The sequence below is a fragment of the Abramis brama genome (assembly GCF_963993115.1).
Source record: "Abramis brama genome assembly, chromosome: 14".
Lineage (NCBI taxonomy): Eukaryota > Metazoa > Chordata > Actinopteri > Cypriniformes > Leuciscidae > Abramis > Abramis brama.
The window spans coordinates 35,726,599-35,745,386 of NC_139976.1; the positions used below are offsets into that span (position 1 = coordinate 35,726,599).

At 39.7% G+C, this 18,788-nt stretch overlaps 1 protein-coding gene across 1 annotated transcript in view; it reads right to left on the minus strand.

The window, feature by feature from the left end:
* Positions 1 to 11,643, minus strand: part of LOC311096461 (uncharacterized protein) — a 16,637-nt gene extending 4,994 nt beyond the window's left edge. The window contains exons 1-20 of the mRNA XM_084135633.1: positions 11,580 to 11,643; positions 7,446 to 7,498; positions 7,291 to 7,344; positions 7,026 to 7,079; positions 6,397 to 6,450; positions 6,206 to 6,250; positions 6,059 to 6,112; positions 5,567 to 5,611; positions 5,203 to 5,256; positions 4,377 to 4,475; positions 3,680 to 3,724; positions 3,476 to 3,574; positions 2,995 to 3,048; positions 2,807 to 2,914; positions 2,660 to 2,713; positions 1,548 to 1,646; positions 1,407 to 1,460; positions 1,173 to 1,271; positions 262 to 315; positions 77 to 130 (exon numbers count right to left, since the gene is read on the minus strand). Coding sequence (XP_083991759.1) covers positions 77 to 130; positions 262 to 315; positions 1,173 to 1,271; positions 1,407 to 1,460; positions 1,548 to 1,646; positions 2,660 to 2,713; positions 2,807 to 2,914; positions 2,995 to 3,048; positions 3,476 to 3,574; positions 3,680 to 3,724; positions 4,377 to 4,475; positions 5,203 to 5,256; positions 5,567 to 5,611; positions 6,059 to 6,112; positions 6,206 to 6,250; positions 6,397 to 6,450; positions 7,026 to 7,079; positions 7,291 to 7,344; positions 7,446 to 7,493 — 1,227 coding nt within the window. The 5' untranslated portion in view covers positions 7,494 to 7,498; positions 11,580 to 11,643. The remainder of the gene's footprint in view (positions 1 to 76; positions 131 to 261; positions 316 to 1,172; positions 1,272 to 1,406; positions 1,461 to 1,547; positions 1,647 to 2,659; positions 2,714 to 2,806; positions 2,915 to 2,994; positions 3,049 to 3,475; positions 3,575 to 3,679; positions 3,725 to 4,376; positions 4,476 to 5,202; positions 5,257 to 5,566; positions 5,612 to 6,058; positions 6,113 to 6,205; positions 6,251 to 6,396; positions 6,451 to 7,025; positions 7,080 to 7,290; positions 7,345 to 7,445; positions 7,499 to 11,579) is intronic.
* Positions 11,644 to 18,788: the final 7,145 nt, after the last annotated feature.

Consider the following 18,788-nt stretch of genomic DNA (forward strand, 5'->3'; position numbering starts at 1 on the left):
CACAGAGCAGTGAGAAAGTTAGAGCAGAAACATAAACAGTTCACATATCAAATTTAAGAGGTTTAAGCACACATACAGCAGGTCCAGGAACACCAGGAGCACCAATATCACCATCTTTGCCAGGAGCGCCCTATAAAAACACACAGAAACAAACACTGCATCATAATGCACCTGCTCAGACATGATTCAAGTGCTTAAAGCAATGCTTAAGGCTGCATAAAGCTCAGAAAATACTACAGATCTGTGTGATTCAGTACGTACCAAAGCACCAGGGGGTCCGGCAACACCTCTCTCACCACCCTTACCAGCCTCACCCTAAGAGAAATAAATCAAGGTATTAAAAATGTCATTGAGCAGTTTGTAAATCTGATATTTTTATAATCTTTTTATTTCACAAGAGAGTAAGAAATAAACCCTGTAAACCTGACATATCAAATAATATTCCGAAAAGGAACAATCTATTGAAGCTTTAGACAATATATACTATATAAACAAAGTTTGCATAAGTGTTTTGTTGAGAATTATATTTATACATCAGGCTTTTATGGATCATTTAGTATGATATAGTGAGAATATGAAGCTCATGTTTGAGGAAAAAACACCTCAGGCCCAAACTGAGCACAATTATGAAGTTTGGTTCAGATGCTGATATTCATATGGCTAAAAAGTAAGATGAAATTCTGATCGCTTGTAAATCAATTACTACTTACAGACTACTTACATAAAATGCATATAAATATCAGTCATAACTCTACATCTTCCAATAATATGATATTTAAATGCATAGTTTTATGATCAAAGCTCTGTAGTTTTAAAACACATAATTCAATACAATACAAGGATGATGTATCAAAAGCCTGATGGATCATATTTGATTCTCCCATTTGAACTTAATTTTTCTAAAAATGATGTATGGATAAGTATTTTGCTTCAGTCCAGTAAATGTTCATCTTCAAATATTAAAAAAGTCTAAACTATCAATCAGACGACAGAAGGCATGTAGTAGATTGTGTGCAACAGGTTTTTCAGCAAAGTTTTGATCATGTTGATCATTTAGAGGCCTTGATACAGTAGGCTCTACAGGGTTAATGTGTTGTTTAGAGAAGGTTTGGTTTTGATCAAGATAAAGCTATTTAAATATATAATTCATAGCTTTTTTTGCAGTAACTTACATCAGTTCCTTTGGGACCAGGGAATCCCATCACACCAGGAGCACCACGAGATCCAGCAGGTCCTGGAGGTCCGGGTCGGCCATCTTGTCCAGGATTGCCCTACGGGTAAAAGAGGTTCACGCAAACATTACTTTAAAAACAAGATTTAGAGTCTAATATGAGTCTTATATTGCATACAAACAAAAACAAGCAGGGAATTATAATATATATATATATATATATATATTTGCTTACAGAAGGTCCAGCTTTGCCCTCAGGCCCAGGGCTTCCAGGGGCACCAGTCATACCCTACAACAAGCATCAGGTTAGGCGAAAATACAGACTATTTATTCTACTAATATGGTTTTACATAACATTAAAGAGCCTAATTCTCACCTTAGATCCAGGCAATCCTGGCTCTCCTGGGCGACCAGACTCTCCAGTGGCTCCTTGAGCTCCCATTGGTCCATTAGCTCCACGCTCACCAGGGGCACCCTGTGATTTAAATGGCCACTTTTAGTATTTTACCAACAGCAATCTTCTACAGGACCCTGGACAGCTCCTTCTCAATGCATTAAACAGCATTACAGTGAGCAGTCAGGACTAGATTGAGTGCTGTGCTGTTAATTAATACATTAAACCCTTCAATTTTAGATTTGAATGTTGATATATGGGTTAAACTAGACTAAACAGAACTATGTAAACTTGACTCTTATGTAATTTCAGTCCCATTAAATAATATTTCTAACTTAAAATCAGTTTGTTGCCACGTGCACTACTGTCAAAAGTTTGGAATCATTAAGATATATTATTGTTTTTGAGAGATGTCTCTTCTGTTGACCTAGGCTGCATTTATTTGATCAAAAATACAGTAAAAACAATAATATTGTGAAATATTATTAGAATAGTTTTCTATTTTAATATATTTTAAGATGTAATTTATTCCTGTGATGGCATTAATATTTTTGTGGAAACCCTTTTTAGGATTCTTTGATGAATAGAAAGTTTAAAAGAGCAGCATTTATTTGAAATTTGAAATCGTTTGTAACATTATAAATGTCTTTACTGTCACTTTTGATCTATTTAATGTGTCTGTGTTGAATAAAATTATTAATATCTCTTTTTTTTTATCTTACCCCACGGTTTCCACGAAAATATGAACTGTTTTCAACACTGATAATAATCATAAATGTTTCTTGAGCATCAAATCATCATATTATAGTGATTTCTGAAGGTGACACTGAAGACTGGAGTAATGATGCTGAAAATTCAGCTTTGATCACAGGATTAAATTACATTTCAAAATATATTCAAATAGAAAATGATCCTTTTAAACATTTTACTTTTTTCTTTTTTTTTATCAAATAAATGCAGCCTTAATGATTCCAAACCTTTGACTGGTAGTGTAAAGCACATTTGAAGGTTACCAGATGAACCATTTACTAAAGTGTTCAGAGCTTCAGTTTAGCAAGATTCACGGCCTTGATTTGCGAGCTCAGTAATCTTACCCCGGGTCCAGGTGCTCCATCACTGCCAGGCAGACCACGGTTGCCAGGGGCACCCTTTCGAAAGAAAAAAGACAAAAGGTGAGAAACAAACAAGCAAAAAAAGCATGCTGGAATCGAACTGTCACAGTTTTGGTAAGGTTAACCTACACGGGCTCCAGGGGGTCCGACAGGTCCTGCACCACCGGGCTCACCACGAGCTCCTCTCTTTCCTTCCTCACCAGAAGGTCCGGCGAGACCTTGGGGTCCGACTGGGCCCTAAAACAGAGAATAGCAACTATTACTATTACAGGTTTCTGAAAATATTAGGAAATTATCAATGCTTCAAAGCTACTTACAGGTTCTCCCTTAGGACCGCCATCTCCCTTAGGGCCTTGGAGACCTGGATCACCCTGGAATTAGAGCATAAGACTCTAATGTATCCACTCCTCTTTATCCAAAGCAACTTAATGTACATTTATAAGACAGGAAAGAGGTTAAGAGGTTAAGATGTTAACTGAAAACATCAAATATTCTTGATCTGCACTAACTGGATGAAATCACAGCCTAAAGACGGAGCCTGTACCCATCATACACTGCTGTGACAATTCTGACTGCCAATAATCTGCTGACTGGCTTTGATTTTCGGATAATAGCATCTACTGATCAGACTGCAAATCGGAGCGAAAATCTGTGCAAAAGGGCTGTGCTGCATCCAGCCGTAAGTCACGCCTCCTGTAATATCAGTTTCAAAACTAAAGATAGCATATCTGCAATCCTGAAAGCACTGAAACATTACTATACTTTTCATGCATTCTTAATAAAATGCAGTGTACATACATTGTTTCCCTTGGGGCCAGGAGCACCAGAAGGGCCCGGGGGTCCAGCTGGTCCACGGGATCCTGGGAAACCAGGAGCGCCAGCAATACCAGCAGCACCCTACAAAACATCATTGCAAATCATCGTTGTAAAGAGGGCAACAGCATAAATAAAAGATATAGACAGATTGGTGTGGGATATTATATATTACATATAAATACTTACAGGAGATCCTTTGCCACCAGGAGCACCATCACTACCAGGAGCTCCCTGTGCAGAAAACAAGTGAAGTCATGTTCATCTTATTCTCCACACCATTAAATGAACTTATTTCAATTCATTTAAATTATACTCCAATCACACTTTGTTTTGTAGATAATTTCAGCTTTAGGTGGGCTATCCATGCATTTGTCGTACATTTTATACAAGATCATATTCATCCATTGATATCTTAAACTTAAGGAGTCCCTAAAGGGACAAAAAAATATGAGATGGGTGAAAAAAAAATATTTCAATGCTTTTGGGTACCCTTGCAAAAGTTTTGCATTCCCCTGAGAAACTTTGCATTCAAACTCAAAAGTTTGAAAAGTTTCTCAAAAGCATTGACATTTATACATTTCCTCCCATTTCATATTTTTTCCATTACCATGTCCCTTTAGGGGCTCCGTACAATCTCTCAAGTCAAAATTATTTGTATTTAAAAGACACATTGTTTCAAAGCATTTTTACAGAAAACTATTTTAGTAATAAATGTTGTATATTCATGTCAGCAGATAATATAGTTTACATTTGAATCTACAACTGTAATTTAAACGTACCATTATTCTGTTGCTACTATGCAAGCAAATTTCCTTTTGAAATGTAGTTCATTTCAAATCTTTCTAGCAAATACACAGTGGTGTTTTGTGATGCGAATACTCACAGCAGGACCGGCGGCACCAGCGGGTCCGGGGTTACCAGGCTCACCACGGGCTCCCTGGGGTCCCTCTGAACCACGGCCTCCAGCAGCGCCAGTTTCTCCCTATAGAAGCCAAAGAAGAAGAAGAAAACAGTGAATTGTCAGTTTATTTATAGGAGGGTGACTCCCACGGGCGTTTCCATTTATTAATTTAGTAGACACTTCTATCCAAAGAATATTGTACATGCAACAACAGGGTCAAGAAACAATCAATTAGAATTAGGAAGTACTTATAGCTTTGTTTAATTATTTTTGCTTTGCTTTAATGAACATGACAACTGTTGGCATCTGTACCAATGATGACCATAAAAACATTACTTAAATTAATTGTTATGTACAATGCACTTATTCAGTTCATGTTGTATTGCAAATGTACTTGTACTTTGTATAAGGTACATGTACTTACTATAGGGTTAGGGTTAGGAATTGGGTTTGGTTTAGGGTTAGCTGCATGCAATTATGCACAACTTAGTGTTACTACTACAGCAAGTACATGTAACAAGGACACTATAAAAAAATAAAGTGTTACCCAAAACAATTTTGCTGCTTTTGAGGTTGCATATGAGTGACAGGTGTAGTGGTATGTGTAGGTTTAAGGTGTAATGGAAGGTCAACAGTGTAATTATAGATGTAACTACAGAAATGAATTACAGATGTAATGACATGCAGGTATTTTTAAATATAAGTACAATGTAAAAACATGTATGCACACAATAAGTGCACTGTATCAAACGATTAATTGAAATGTTCAATAATGAAGTGGGTCCATCATTTGTCATGTGAACCATACCTTAGCACCAGCACCTCCAGGGAAACCAGGAGCTCCAGCAGGGCCGGTGGGTCCCTAATGTAGCAGAACAATAATAATCAGTGAATTAAACACACTATAATACATCAAAATGATTAATTCGACTTTGATCAGGTGTAACAATATGTTGTAGTACTAATAATAACTAAACTATTATTAACATCATGATTACTTGAATCATTCCTCCAAATCCACTGCTTCATTTTCACATCTTAAAATGAGTCCTTTGAACATTAAATTGTATTTAGTATCAATAAATATAGAGTATTGTGATATTTGAATTATCAGTAGATTCTTCTAGTAAATAACTGCTGTATTACCAGAATATTGCTCTTAAGAGACTTACGGGAGGTCCAGCAGCGCCAGTGTTGCCATCATTACCACGAGCACCCTGCAGAAAACAAAGAAATAAACAAAAACATTACAATCGTTCATTTTTATGAACCGATAATGACACTGAATGATGGCCTTGAACCCTGCCTGAAGATCAACAACTCTGTCCAAAAGAGAGCATTTAAACGTCATGCCTCAAGAACTCTCCAGAACGAGTGGCAGATGTATTTTAATTAGTTTTCATTATCTTAGACAAAAGGTGTACCACCAGGTGCATTCTCATTTTGACATTTATAAATGGTTGCTCATGGTGAATCAGAGTTAAGAGTTAATTTGCATTGAGTTGAACTGCATTGGATAAGCTGAACAGTATATTAGACAGTATAAAATGAGTCTCATACTGTGTACAAACTCAGTAGAGGTGAATATGTAATACTGTACAGTAAAAATGAAGGTTTTTATTCTCTACTCCACAGAGACAATAATGCATGGATGTGACACTTACAGAAGGGCCAGGGGGACCAGGGCGACCTCTCTCACCAGGCAAACCACGAGCACCCTGAAACAAGCAGATGGAAGAGGAAATGTGAGAAGAATGGCATCATTTCGAAGAACTATTCATGGACTTTAAATGCCATCTATAATCACACACCATGGCTCCAGGAACACCATTCTCACCAGAAGAACCAGTCTCTCCCTGTAATCAGAAACACAATCAACAGAGAGTCCACACTACATCAGCACATCTGTAAAGTCAAATTAGCATGCGTGTTCACAGGCCGAATCTGATATCTGCATGTACACAAGAACATACAAGAGCATACAATTGAAGAAAAATCTAACCTTGGGTCCAGCAATGCCGGCGTCTCCCTTAGCTCCATCTAGACCAGAGAAACCCTGTAAGAGGCGACAGAAAACATTGCATTGTTACTTAACTATTGGTAGTTTAACTGCTGCTATTGCTCTCCTCAATTGTAAGTCGCTTTGGATAAAAGCGTCTGCTAATGATTAAATGTAAATGTAAATGTACATTAATTATGCAAAACACAAAAGTGAAAAACACATATGGTGGCCAATATTAATGTATAAACAGATACAAATATGTAGTATGTAATAAAATAGAAAATTAAAAAAATGGATATAATAATTAATCAAATGTAATAAAATATGTGCATTAATCTATCAATTTCTATATATCTCTTTATATCTATATATCTATAAATATATATGGTCACACTTTAGTTTAGATTCAAATTATTGGGTGATTGAGGGATGTAGAATATGGTCATGCAGAATAAGGCATTAATATGTGCTTTATAAGTACTAATAATCAGCCAATATCCTAGTAATATGCATGCTAATAAACATCTAGTTAATAGTGAGAATCGGACCCTAAACTAAAGTGTTACCTTAAACACGAATAAATAATTAACCAATTTAAAACTACAGTAAAAAGGTAGGGTCATACTCACTCTGTGTCCCTTGATGCCAGGGAGTCCAGGGGTTCCTGGGAATCCACGAGCACCCTGTGAAACAAGCAAGAGAATATAATCATGACGAAAGTGTGAATCTCTTTCCACCACGCTTGATTATTTGACTAATCAGAAATAATGCGCATTTAAAATGTTTTCATTCCAGTGAGCATTCTTATACTCTAGTGTAACGCTTCATAAGTTGACCATGTCTGCAATATGGCAGTAATTTGTGTGTATAAATGAGGAAAGCGTGTGTGAGCACCTGAGGCCCAGAAGGTCCACGCTCACCAGGACGTCCTGCTTTGCCAGCTTCACCCTGAGGAAGAGCAGAAGAGACATGAGAAGAGGCTTAAAGGCCTGTGCTGGATTATTTCAGAGGCGAATGGAGTGGATGCAGTGAGGAAAAAGAAAACTCACATCCTCTCCGTTCTTTCCAGGAGGACCGGCAGGGCCGCGAGAACCCATTGGACCTTGCAGGCAACAACAGCAGAAGAATAATGTTCACAAGCCGCTGGTAAAATACGCATGTTTTGTAAAATGATTATATCTATGGAAGGCTGCAAGGAAAAGACGCGAGGACGGAGGAATCGAACATAACTTTTTTTATACATTGGAATACTTGATCACTCAAGCGTCACTTCATCGCGTCATCAGCAGCGCTCAAAGGATCTGCCCTTATGTTGTTGAAGTTTGTTTATTTAAGAAATTCATAATAAATAATAATAAAGCAAGATACCCTGTTGAAATATGTGAGATGTGTGGTTTATATAAACTGCAAAGGTAAAGTATAAATTAAAATGATTGTGACCGATGTGAAGGGGGAGGAGAATTTAGACGTGCGTTATCTAAATTAAAAAGATAAGTTGTCTCTCGCCATTGACTACCATACATATTCTTTCCGAAATAAGGTCCCATGAGCCGGAAGCAGAGGGGAGGGACTTAGGCTCTATATAGGAAGAATTTTTTTTTATTGTTTTTTTTTTATTGACATATTTATAGTACATTAACAAAAAGGCATTCGTAGTTTCAGATTTTACAAACAAACCTGAGCGTACATACAAATATTACATCACAATATACATATCATTCCCATCAGTAGGCTAAGTAAATTGAAGCCAATGTAAGAAAAAATAAATAAAATAAAATAATAATAATAAAAATAAAAATAGACAAACAAATAAATATATAAAGTAGGGGAGTAGGACATTATTCAATTTATAAAACCAAAATCTTCCAATAAGGAGTACAAATACACTGCTTTAGGACTTTTCATCCTTCTCACGGTCTCCAAATATTCTCTATAGGAAGAATTGGCACTCTCTGGTTACTTCCGGTTTCTGGACTGGCTGCAGTAACACGTCTCTGTCCATGCGGGGGCGCTCGCAGACGAGTGCAGAATGAATGGAGGTCTATACCCATCAAAATCCACTTTTCTCAGGATATAATTTTTGGTCTAGTAATTTGAATGTTGTATTCGAAAGGAGATGCAAAGAAATTACACATTGCTGGGTGTTAGATTTTTTAGAGTCACTTATTTGCTTTAAAAAGTCTTTTAAAATGTCAATGACGTCATACACATCGTACGACCAGAGATACTGCTTTACGGCAATCCTTCAGTCGTTTTGGTGCTTTCGCGCTCTGCACTTTCTTTTCTCTCGAGGCATCGACAACACAGCTGACACAGGTAAATACAGTTTTTGTTTTGTTTGTTTCTGGTCCCGCTTCGAATGCCACGATGCCATCAAGCGGTATCTCTGGTCGTAATCAGTCCTTCACTGACCAATCAGCGTTCATTAGCAGAATGCTAGCGTGTTATGGGCAACAACAACTCAACCTGTAAGAAATCGAAAGGACATAAGTACTTGTTCATTCAACTTTCGACCTATAACCCATGTTGAACTTGCAAAACCTACAATCAAATCTGAGATTTCTCAACGGCAATCGGGTGAAAGAGACAAATGTAGCCGTCTAGCCCCATATAGACTCCAATTCAGTCTGCACTCGCCCGCGATCACCTCCAGTGGAACTCTGGTGGAACTACAACCACAATTCGGTACAATAGGGCTTAATAGGAAGTGCCAAGGCTCTCCGTAGACGGGCTCTGGTTTTTCCGAGGGGGGGTTCAGGTTTCGCATTTGTTGTTCTGAAATCAGAATGATAGACCACAATCCTGAACTAGATGGTAAAGTTCGTAGACAAACTTTAAGTTGGCTTGAAAAAGCCTAGCCAGAAAGTTTGAAAAAGTTTGAAAATGTTCTAGTATGGTTTAACATGATTTACCATGGCTGCGTTCAGCCCGGACAAAACGTTGCACAACGTTTTTTTAAACAGAAACGGTGATGCGTTGAACACACTGTTCTGATGACGCAAGAGTTGCAACTATGGCAGCTGAGAAGGCCATTCTTTGTGTTCTTTGTGAAGAATTTTCAGAGCCTGATGAAGTCGGTATAAATATGTGTTTAATACTACAAAATATGCCCGATGTTACAGTTACTGCACTTGCCGCCCAGAACAAAAGAGAACATCCCAATCGAGTGAAGGGATTGCTGAAAGTGAAATGGAAGCAGACATCTTACCTAATTCAGACTAAAACACATCTATTTAGCCTCACATACTGACTTTATTTGTAGTTCATACTGTTTTAATACCCTGTATTTTCTTTCTCATTTTTAGGAAAAGCACTTGATTACCATTGTTTGTTTCTATAGCAAATGTCATACACTTGCAATGAAGCTAAAAATATAAACAACTACATCATTATGTTGATATCCTATATTTTTACAATAAAACTTACGACAAACATGTCTTCTAATATCCTCAGTTGTTGCGTATACCGAGCTGCATCGAACACATTTGTAAATTACTTTCCTTGAACCCATTGTGCGAGTTCACTTTAATACCGCGTGCTTTATACACGTTGCTGCTGATTGGACTGCAGTTCTTATACTGTCTATGGTTCTGACACACCCACCAAACAAGAGAAAACATATCTCAAACCCCGTTGCACACATAGACAGTATATAAAGGTAGCACACCGGTGCACGCCGTTTCCAGGAAACATGACGTTCAACCCGGAAACCGTAGCAAAACGTTGCGCACCGTTTTGAACTTGTACGTGCCCCATGTTTTATGGTTATAGAGCTGGTAAGTCCCGCCCATCCGTTAAACCTAGGTTGAAAAATCGTCAATGCAAGTGAATGTGAGAAAATAATTATTTTCTGGTCCCGTTTGAATTGTGCCATGAATGTGAACATAATTGTCTGTGTTTGAATTTGTGTTTTCCTGCTAAAATTTATTACATGTCGTAGTTTCTGGACCACATCTGGCCCAGGGACCAAGCCGAGTCTCAGCCAGATCTGTCTTACAGTGTCTGGGCCAGAACTGGGCCAAATAAAACAATAAAGTTGCTTTACAGTGTCTGGGCCAGAACTGGGCCACATAAACAAAACAAATCATTTTACAGGGTGTGGGCCTAATCTCAGACATCCCAACCTGCACAAAGTCATTTCCGGGAGTCAAGAAATCTCGGAGGGGGTGGGTGTGTTCAGGAATTAATCTCCAACGGGGGTGGGGGGTGTTCGGGAGTTCAGAAATCTCCAACGGGGGGGGTTCGTGTTGGATTAATTCGGTTCGATAGTATAGATAAAAGCCCCCCCGCACTGACAATTGATTGGTTGGGTCCTTACATGCGCTTCGTGGGGCACACTAGCACACACACGCAAGGTCTCTCGCTCCCTCTCTCTGCCGTGCGCGCGCTCTTGCTCGCTCGCTCTAGGTTCCGGGAGATTTTAACTGATTTGCGGGCATCAGGGAGCTGCTATCGACATGCGGGAGACTCCCGGAACTTCCGGGAGACTTGGGATGTCTGTAATCTGGGCCGGAGGAACTTTTTGTGTCTATTTTCCATGTGTGGACCAGTTTTGGGCCAGGGACCCAGCCAGAACTGAGCCAGAATTGAAGCAAGGATGTGGCACTGTGGTGGGCCAGACAAATTTTGCTATCTGTGAAATGACTCGTCCAGCGTTCATTTGAACCGGCCGTAACTATCAGCTGCAGCGGATATAAATATCCAAACTATAGTGAAACATTATTTATTAGCAAGGTAACTTAGATCAGCAGTTTAAGACATTAAATTCGTAAGCACATAACACAAGTAACACTTCTCTTTAAAATACAAACAAGACTTTATTGATTATTCTAACACATAAAACTAATAACTAACTACTTCATTTAAACTTATAAACTCTAAACTCATATAAACTCTGAGTGTGTAAGTGAGTGTGTGAGCGAGTTAGTGTGTATGTGTGTGAGTGTGTGAGCGAGTTAGTGTGTGTTCTGTGTGTGTGTGTGCATGTGTGAGTGTGTGCGTGTGTGAGTTAGTGAGCATGTCTGTGTGTGAGTGAGTGAGTGTGTCTGAATGTGTGTGTGGATCAAGAAAGTAATTATGCTTCAAAAATTCTTTTATTTAGTTAATGCCCATTTGGATCGCACTTAGTCTGGAACCTCACCCTTAAGTAAGTCAAACTGAGTAAAAACTCCAGAATTACTCACTCTTGGGATCACTGGAACACACAAGCCTTTCCACCACGTCAAGGTGGCGATCTTTGGAAAAGACATTCACTCTCCATTCATTCCTTATCTAACACACACACTATATCAAACACATTCACACACACACACACACAAACACACACAAAGTAGACAACATGTGAACAATTTAGTGGTATACATTTATTAAATTTATTTGTATTAGCATTATTTTTTCTTTAAAGCTGCAGTCCGTAACTTTGTGTTAAAAATGATCCAAAATAATAATAAAAAAAACATCACCAGCCAGTGTTCAAAACTCTCTGTTTGCCGTAGCTCGATTAAAATCGGTTAGCTTTTAATAATGATTTTAATTCCAGTGGTACTGGTGGATTTCCACGGGAAATTCGAGCATGTCTTTGCGTTATTACGTCACATCTGTCCACATAAAGAAGGAGTGCCGGCTAGCAGGCTATATTGCGTGTGAGGATGCTGGAGGTGGAGATTTATAGCCTCTTCTCACAGCACTTGAAATAATTAAACTTATAGCGGATCCAGAATGTTTCAAACAACAATCACCAGTGACAACTGGAGATTCACCCGTTGTAAAACCCAAAAGACTTCGGAGTGGCTAGAGAAAAAAAAAGAGAGTGCAACCGGCCCCTACGAAAACAAGGATAAACATCGGCAGGGCTTTTGAAAGATGGCGTGTATATTAGGGATGGCGAAAACTAAAAATGTTCTTGACCGACCACCGAGCCTCATTAGCCGGTTGAAACCGGTTAACCGATTAGTTTAAAATATGCTACGCTATTTGAAATAACAGCCATTTCGAGCCGCGCCTGCAATTTCGCAACTCTGTCGCATCTCTTTGCCGCTCTGCCTCCCGCTCGCTCACACACACACTACCGCCCTTCCACTCACGTCACTTTTTTTAAATCCCCTACAGCGCGAAACATGAGTCCCGCAAACGCGGCGCCGAGGAGCTTGTATGTAATCGGAGGACAAATGGCTCCTTAGTTTCGAAATGGTTTGGGTACAAGGTGATCGCGTTGAAAATAAAGGCGTTTGTCTAGCGTTAGAAGCTCATTTGAAACATTGCCGCGGCTCATTTAAGAAAATGACTGCTCTGAAGAGACGCCGCTTTAGTTTGAGGTAACGTTAGTGCTAACAATAATAAAGAAAGATGATGATCATCATCACCTTACATCATAGATGATGTGCTACTACTGTATTTAAACACTGTATCACACAAGTTGCAACTTACATCTGTGTCATTCTTTTTGGTGAAATGGTCACACACACTACTTTTCTTTGCACGCTTCATCCTGTCGTCTGCCCTGGCTCTAACCTCGAGTGTTTTAGCCTGTAGCATTTACTTTTTGCAAACCTTGTGAGCGCGCGAACCCAAACGCTGTGACCTTGCGCCAAATGTTTTTATTGGTTTATTAAGTACAAACAGGCGAGTTATGAAAAATTGAGTGTGAGGGATTTGTTCACTTCACACAAAAAGATCTTGGAATGAGATGGCTAAATGTAGTAGCGTTTAGTCCACTGTCTATAATAGCCTAATTTAGAGATTACTTTTTTCTTTTTTTTTACAGACTACCAACAACTTTGATCGGTTAACGTTGATACGGTCAACCATCGGTCAAACGGTCATCGGTTAACATCCCTAGTGTATACATCTATGGATGGCGTGAACTCCGTGTTTTAAAGGGGTTTAAAACGGACGCAGAGACGGCTTTATTTTGCTGGACAGGTAAGACATTTCAATAGTTTAATTACGTAACAGTAGCGCACTTGTTCGCTTAATTTACACAGTTACGGAGTTTCCTTTGTCGTGCCTTTCTCGTTTTGCTATTATGGTAAATATGAATTATTTTGGGCTAGCTATGAGAGAGAATTTTCTACTCCAAGAAAATCAAACCCGCCTCCTCCGTTGTCAAGTATTGGATTTTCCATTGAAAATTCTAATATTGGTCATACTTCCAAAAAGTATATTCTTTGATTCTGAATGACAGTATCCACACCACCAGCGCGGTGATTGACAAGGAGGAAAAGCTACGGACTGCAGCTTTAAATAAAGATGTTATCTTACAGCAGCGTTGCATGTGTGATCTATGCAGATTTTTATATATTTGATGACACTTTTCAAAACACTTTACATTTATTTGATGACTTGATTTCAAAACACTTTACACAGGATCATGATAGCTGTAATACGTCTGTAGAACTCCTGCTCTGACGTTTGAGTGTGCGCCGCTTATAAAGACAGGTTCTAGAAGAGAGTTTTTTTCTGTTGTCCCGGTGCTGATTAGCTGTGTGTATCCTTTATCTTCAAACAAATTGAGAATAGGTTTGTTGCAATGAGAAAGCTGATCTTCATTGAAGTCGCCACAAACGATTAGAGGCCTGAAATCAAACAAATTTCCTGCGCACAGGAAATATCTGAGGTTCGCCTATCAGGGCACAGCATACGAGTTTACGAGAATACCGTTTGGCCTCGCTTTAGCCCCTCGAGTATTCAGCAAGTGTGTGGCCCTGACACCATTGAGGTTATTACGGCTCAGGGTTTCATCATATCTGGACGATATTCTCCTCTGCGCGCCGTGCCAACGGCAAGCAGAGAGCGACGCACACACACACACACACACACACACACACTAGCGACGCATCTGAAGAGATCAGGTTTCAAAATAAACCAGATATAGGGCCCTATCTTGCACCCAGCGCAATTGACTTTGTACACCGACGCATGTCTCATTCCTATTTTGCACCCGCACACAGCGGACTTTTCCCTCCACAGACACACGTCGGGAAACTAGGAAATGCATTTGCGCTCCCGGTAGCGGTTCAGCGAAAAGAGGAGGCGTGGTCTGGCGCAAACGTTCCCTGGTGCTATTTTGGCGGTTTAGAAAACAATTTCTGAAAACTAGAAAACTTTCTAGAAAGTTCTTAGAAGTTCTAGAACTTTCTAGAAAACTGACCAGGAAAAACCTAGTCTAAAGTCAGTGGCGCGTTGCACATGTTATTCATATGCTATTTTAAAGGGTCATGAAACCCTAAACCAAATTTTCTGAGATTTTAACAGAGGTATGTGTGTTGAACACCATTGAAGACAATGTTAGCATCTGTTAGATTTAATAGTAGGGGGAAAATGGTTACATTTTTGTTTTTTTCTGCTATTTTCATCTTCCGGGTTTAAAATCTTCATCGTGTCCACGTCACAGAGCACTATACGCTGATTTCACGCAGCCGCCATTTTGAAATCGAAAGTGAGGCTCCGGTGGGAAAAACCCCGGAAGTAAAGATAAACAACAATGCCTTTGGACTACCAACCTGAAGCTGCTGCCGCGATTTACACTTTTGGATGTTAATATCCAATATAGGATATGTATATAGTTCATTCCTGCTTCTTTTTTTACTTTCTGAATTATATGAAAAAATTATTTTATTTATAAATTAATTTCACTGTATATAGTCTAAAGTACGAAAGAAATGTATGTACAGTTTTAGAATTGACACAACATCATTAAACACAACAATACGCCTTCACATTCGACTCTCCTATGATTAAAGGCGACACTTCCGGTTTTCTTCCTACCGGAGCCTCGCTTTCGATTTCAAAATAACGGCTGCGTGAAATCAGCGTATAGTACGTTGATGACTCATCGGTGTCTCATAATTATTCATGTGACTGAGTTTTCTTATCCAAAGAGAAGACGCTTTCTCTTAATTATTCATGACACCACGTGGAACTTTCCCCACGATGCTGCCAGGGCTAGACTCTGACTGTGGGCGATTGGTTGGCCATCAACCACAACACATCTAAACTATGTGTGTGTAGCAACCATTCAACTGGAGAATGGTGGACTTCAGCCTTGTACAGCAATGCGTCTTGCGAGTGATGCGGTCCCGAGGACTTTTCTATCGCTTCAGAGGCGTGTGTGTGTGTGTGTGTGTGTGTGTCTAAAATGTAACCCTGACCGTTTTACTTGCCTTTTGTTAAATAATCACTCGTTATTAAAATTTTGATATTTTGATAATACCTCAAGTGTATGGAACGTATGCTTAATTTGTGCAAATTTCTATGTCACTGTCCATCTTTATTATGTGGGTTTAGGGGGCTCGTAGATCTAGGTTTTTTTTTAAGTAGAAAATGTATTATTTTCAAACATATGCATTTATAGTGTGTATATAAACAAATATATATTTTATAATGACATAATTATACATATACATGTACATTTATATGTTTTTAATACAATTATGATTACTGTAGGCTAATGAATGTAGCAGGGCATTCAGTTACTTTTGAAAGGACAAAAATAAGGTGTCAGTGTATTTCATTAGACTTTAACTTTGTCAGCTATAAAGAAAATCTAGCATTTCCTCACGTTTTACCACAGATTTTTTTAGTGACAGTCGATATGCATGGGCCACTGGCGATGACAGTTTCCCCCCCCCCTCTCCTCTCCTCTCCCCTGCCGTGCCACACCCACTCCCCTCCCTTCTTCTCACAGCCATCCACGCCCATTTAAGTTGCATTTTTCAAAAAGATTGTGAGCTAGACTTGAGCTGAAAGGGGGGGGTTTCATGACCCTTTAAGGGCGCATGCTTGTAGTCATAATCAATGTAGCATGTGCACAACACGCATGCACTTTGCTTATCTCATCTACACACAGACGAAGCAGTTCTCATTTTTAGAAAACCATACATTATTACAAGGAAAAATATTAACACACGAGGGAAACCATTGTTGTGTCCATGAAGATGTGAAAAAATAGGCATAAATCTAGCTTATACATTTACCCAAATTTTTATACGCCGGTTTAATTTGGGTGGGTTTCTCCCATCCCCATACAATGTCACTTCTCTTTGTTTACGGCCCTGACGAGAACGCCGGTCTCCTCGGGTGTGAACCGCTCCCTTAAAGGGAATGTGAGATGACGCTATGATTGGTTTATTTCACGTTACGCCCAAACCACACCTATGAATAATGTAGCTACTTCAGACCAACCCATTTTAGATTTGCGTCGGGCGCAAGAGTCATTTATCCCGCCGGTATAATAGCAACAGCGCCCAAGACCCGCCCACAAAGTTACTTGCGTTTCGAGCTTGATACTGGCATTTCAGATCGTTAAAATTGGGCCCGAAGAGTTGTCTACCTCCATCTACTTGGGTCTCAGGTTGAATTCTGTGACGTTTCGAGCTTTCCTATCAGAGGATCGCATCAAGATGATTCACAGCTGCCTCTCCCTTTTTCAAAGAGGAAAAACAGTCTCGTTCTGGATGTGTCTTCGGCTACTAGGACTGATGGCCTCAACGGTGTCCGTGGTTCCCCTGGGACTACTGCGAATGAGAGATTTTCAGAACTGGACAGCGTCACAAGGCATTCGCCCCAACCACAGAGTGTGCATCTCACCAGAATGCGCGAGCGCTCTCTGTCATTGGAGAGCCCAATCCTTTCTCAGGACAGGATGCCCTCTAGGTCCTATCGTACTGAGAAAAGTGGTGACGACGGATGCATCACTCACAGGCTGGGCCGCAGTGTTCGAGGGCAGAACAGTGAGAGGAGTTTGGTCTCCGGCACTGAGAGAGAAGCACATCAATCTTCTAGAGCTACTGACAGTGTTTCTAGCTCTGAGACATTTTGTGCATTTTCTCAAGAATCATCACGTATTGGTCAGGACAGACAATACAACGGCGATTGCCTACATAAATCGGCAGGGAGGAGTTTGTTCTTACATGCTTCACATGTTAGCGAAGAGACTAATAATGTGGAGCAGAAGGTCTCTCCTCTCATCGCGTGCGACCTGTGAGAGGGTGAACCTGAGCGCAGCCGGGTTACCTCAGAGAGTTATTGAGACGATTCAGAACGCGAGGGCTGCCTCGACATGTTCTTTATATAATCTCAAATGGGGAGTTTTCGAGGAAAAGAGCAACATACTTGTTTGTCATCTAATTTTCAAATTCCTTCATGGACAATGCCATGGGATCCCGATGCCAGTTTTTTATATTCTTCCTTTTTTAGCTTTTTCTAAAATGAAGAAAAATGAATAGCAAATTCTTAGAAACATCTCTGTGAATGACTATTAGAGCAGCACCAACCAATCAATACAATTAAAGATGAAAATAGTACAACAAATATCATGCTCAGATTTTTAAGCAGTTAATGTCAAACCGAAAGTAATAACAAGAAGAATAGAACAAAGAAAATAACAGATGGCAGAAATAACATGAACCAAAGTAATAATGACTCACTGTCATCTAAACTGGAGAGATCTGGCACAGGCGGAAACTCTTGATCCTGGAGGGACCTGGGACACACAGAGACTCCAGATCTTCTAGACCTGGCCTGGCACACACACACACACACCCCCCGACTCAGGTTCAGCAGGATCTGCGTCCGGCGTTTCCTTGATCCTGGAACACACAGAGACTCCCGCGGGCCGGGTCAGGCCGATATTTCCCGCCACTATCCTCGGCCCGGGCTGGGCCCTTGATCAAGCATTTGTGCTTTTTAATCATTACTTTATTAGTTGGGGAGAAAGCTATGCCATAATCAGAAATATTATACATATATCTTAAGCAAAGTAGGCCTAAGTCAAGTCAAGTCATCTTCATTTATATAGCGCTTTTAACAATGTAGATTGTTCCAAAGCGGCTTTACAGAGATACAAGGATAGTTTAAAGTAACAGAGATTGTTTTGGCTTTATAGCAGTTCTTGAATAAAGTTATTTTCCAGCTAAAGTTCATTTGATTGATTCACTTCCGTCGCAATGATCATTAGTTATTAACTTAGGGGCCGCTAACACAACACCGTTTTAACAGGAAACTCTACACAGACTTAAAACGCGAAACCTGTGAGAACGCTGATGGCGTGCACATGCGTATTACGAGTTCAGTCTATTGGTATGCTCGTTTGAATATATGTGCGCAGGTTTGTAATTCCCAACAAACCAAGCCTTAAAAAACTACTTGTCTGGCCTTAACATTTTGATACAGATTTTATCACTTTGGGGTAGATACGCAAACCGAATTTTCCCGACAACGCTTTATCTGTAGAGTGGTAAAGGGATCCTCCATAAGGAGAAACTAGTTGGCATTTTAGCACCCAGCTAGGACATCGGGTCCAGGCGCAGGTTCTTCATCAGATCTGGATCCGGCAGGCTGCGGGAAAACCTTGGGATAAACAAAAACACTAAAATTAGCGTAGATGCCATTCT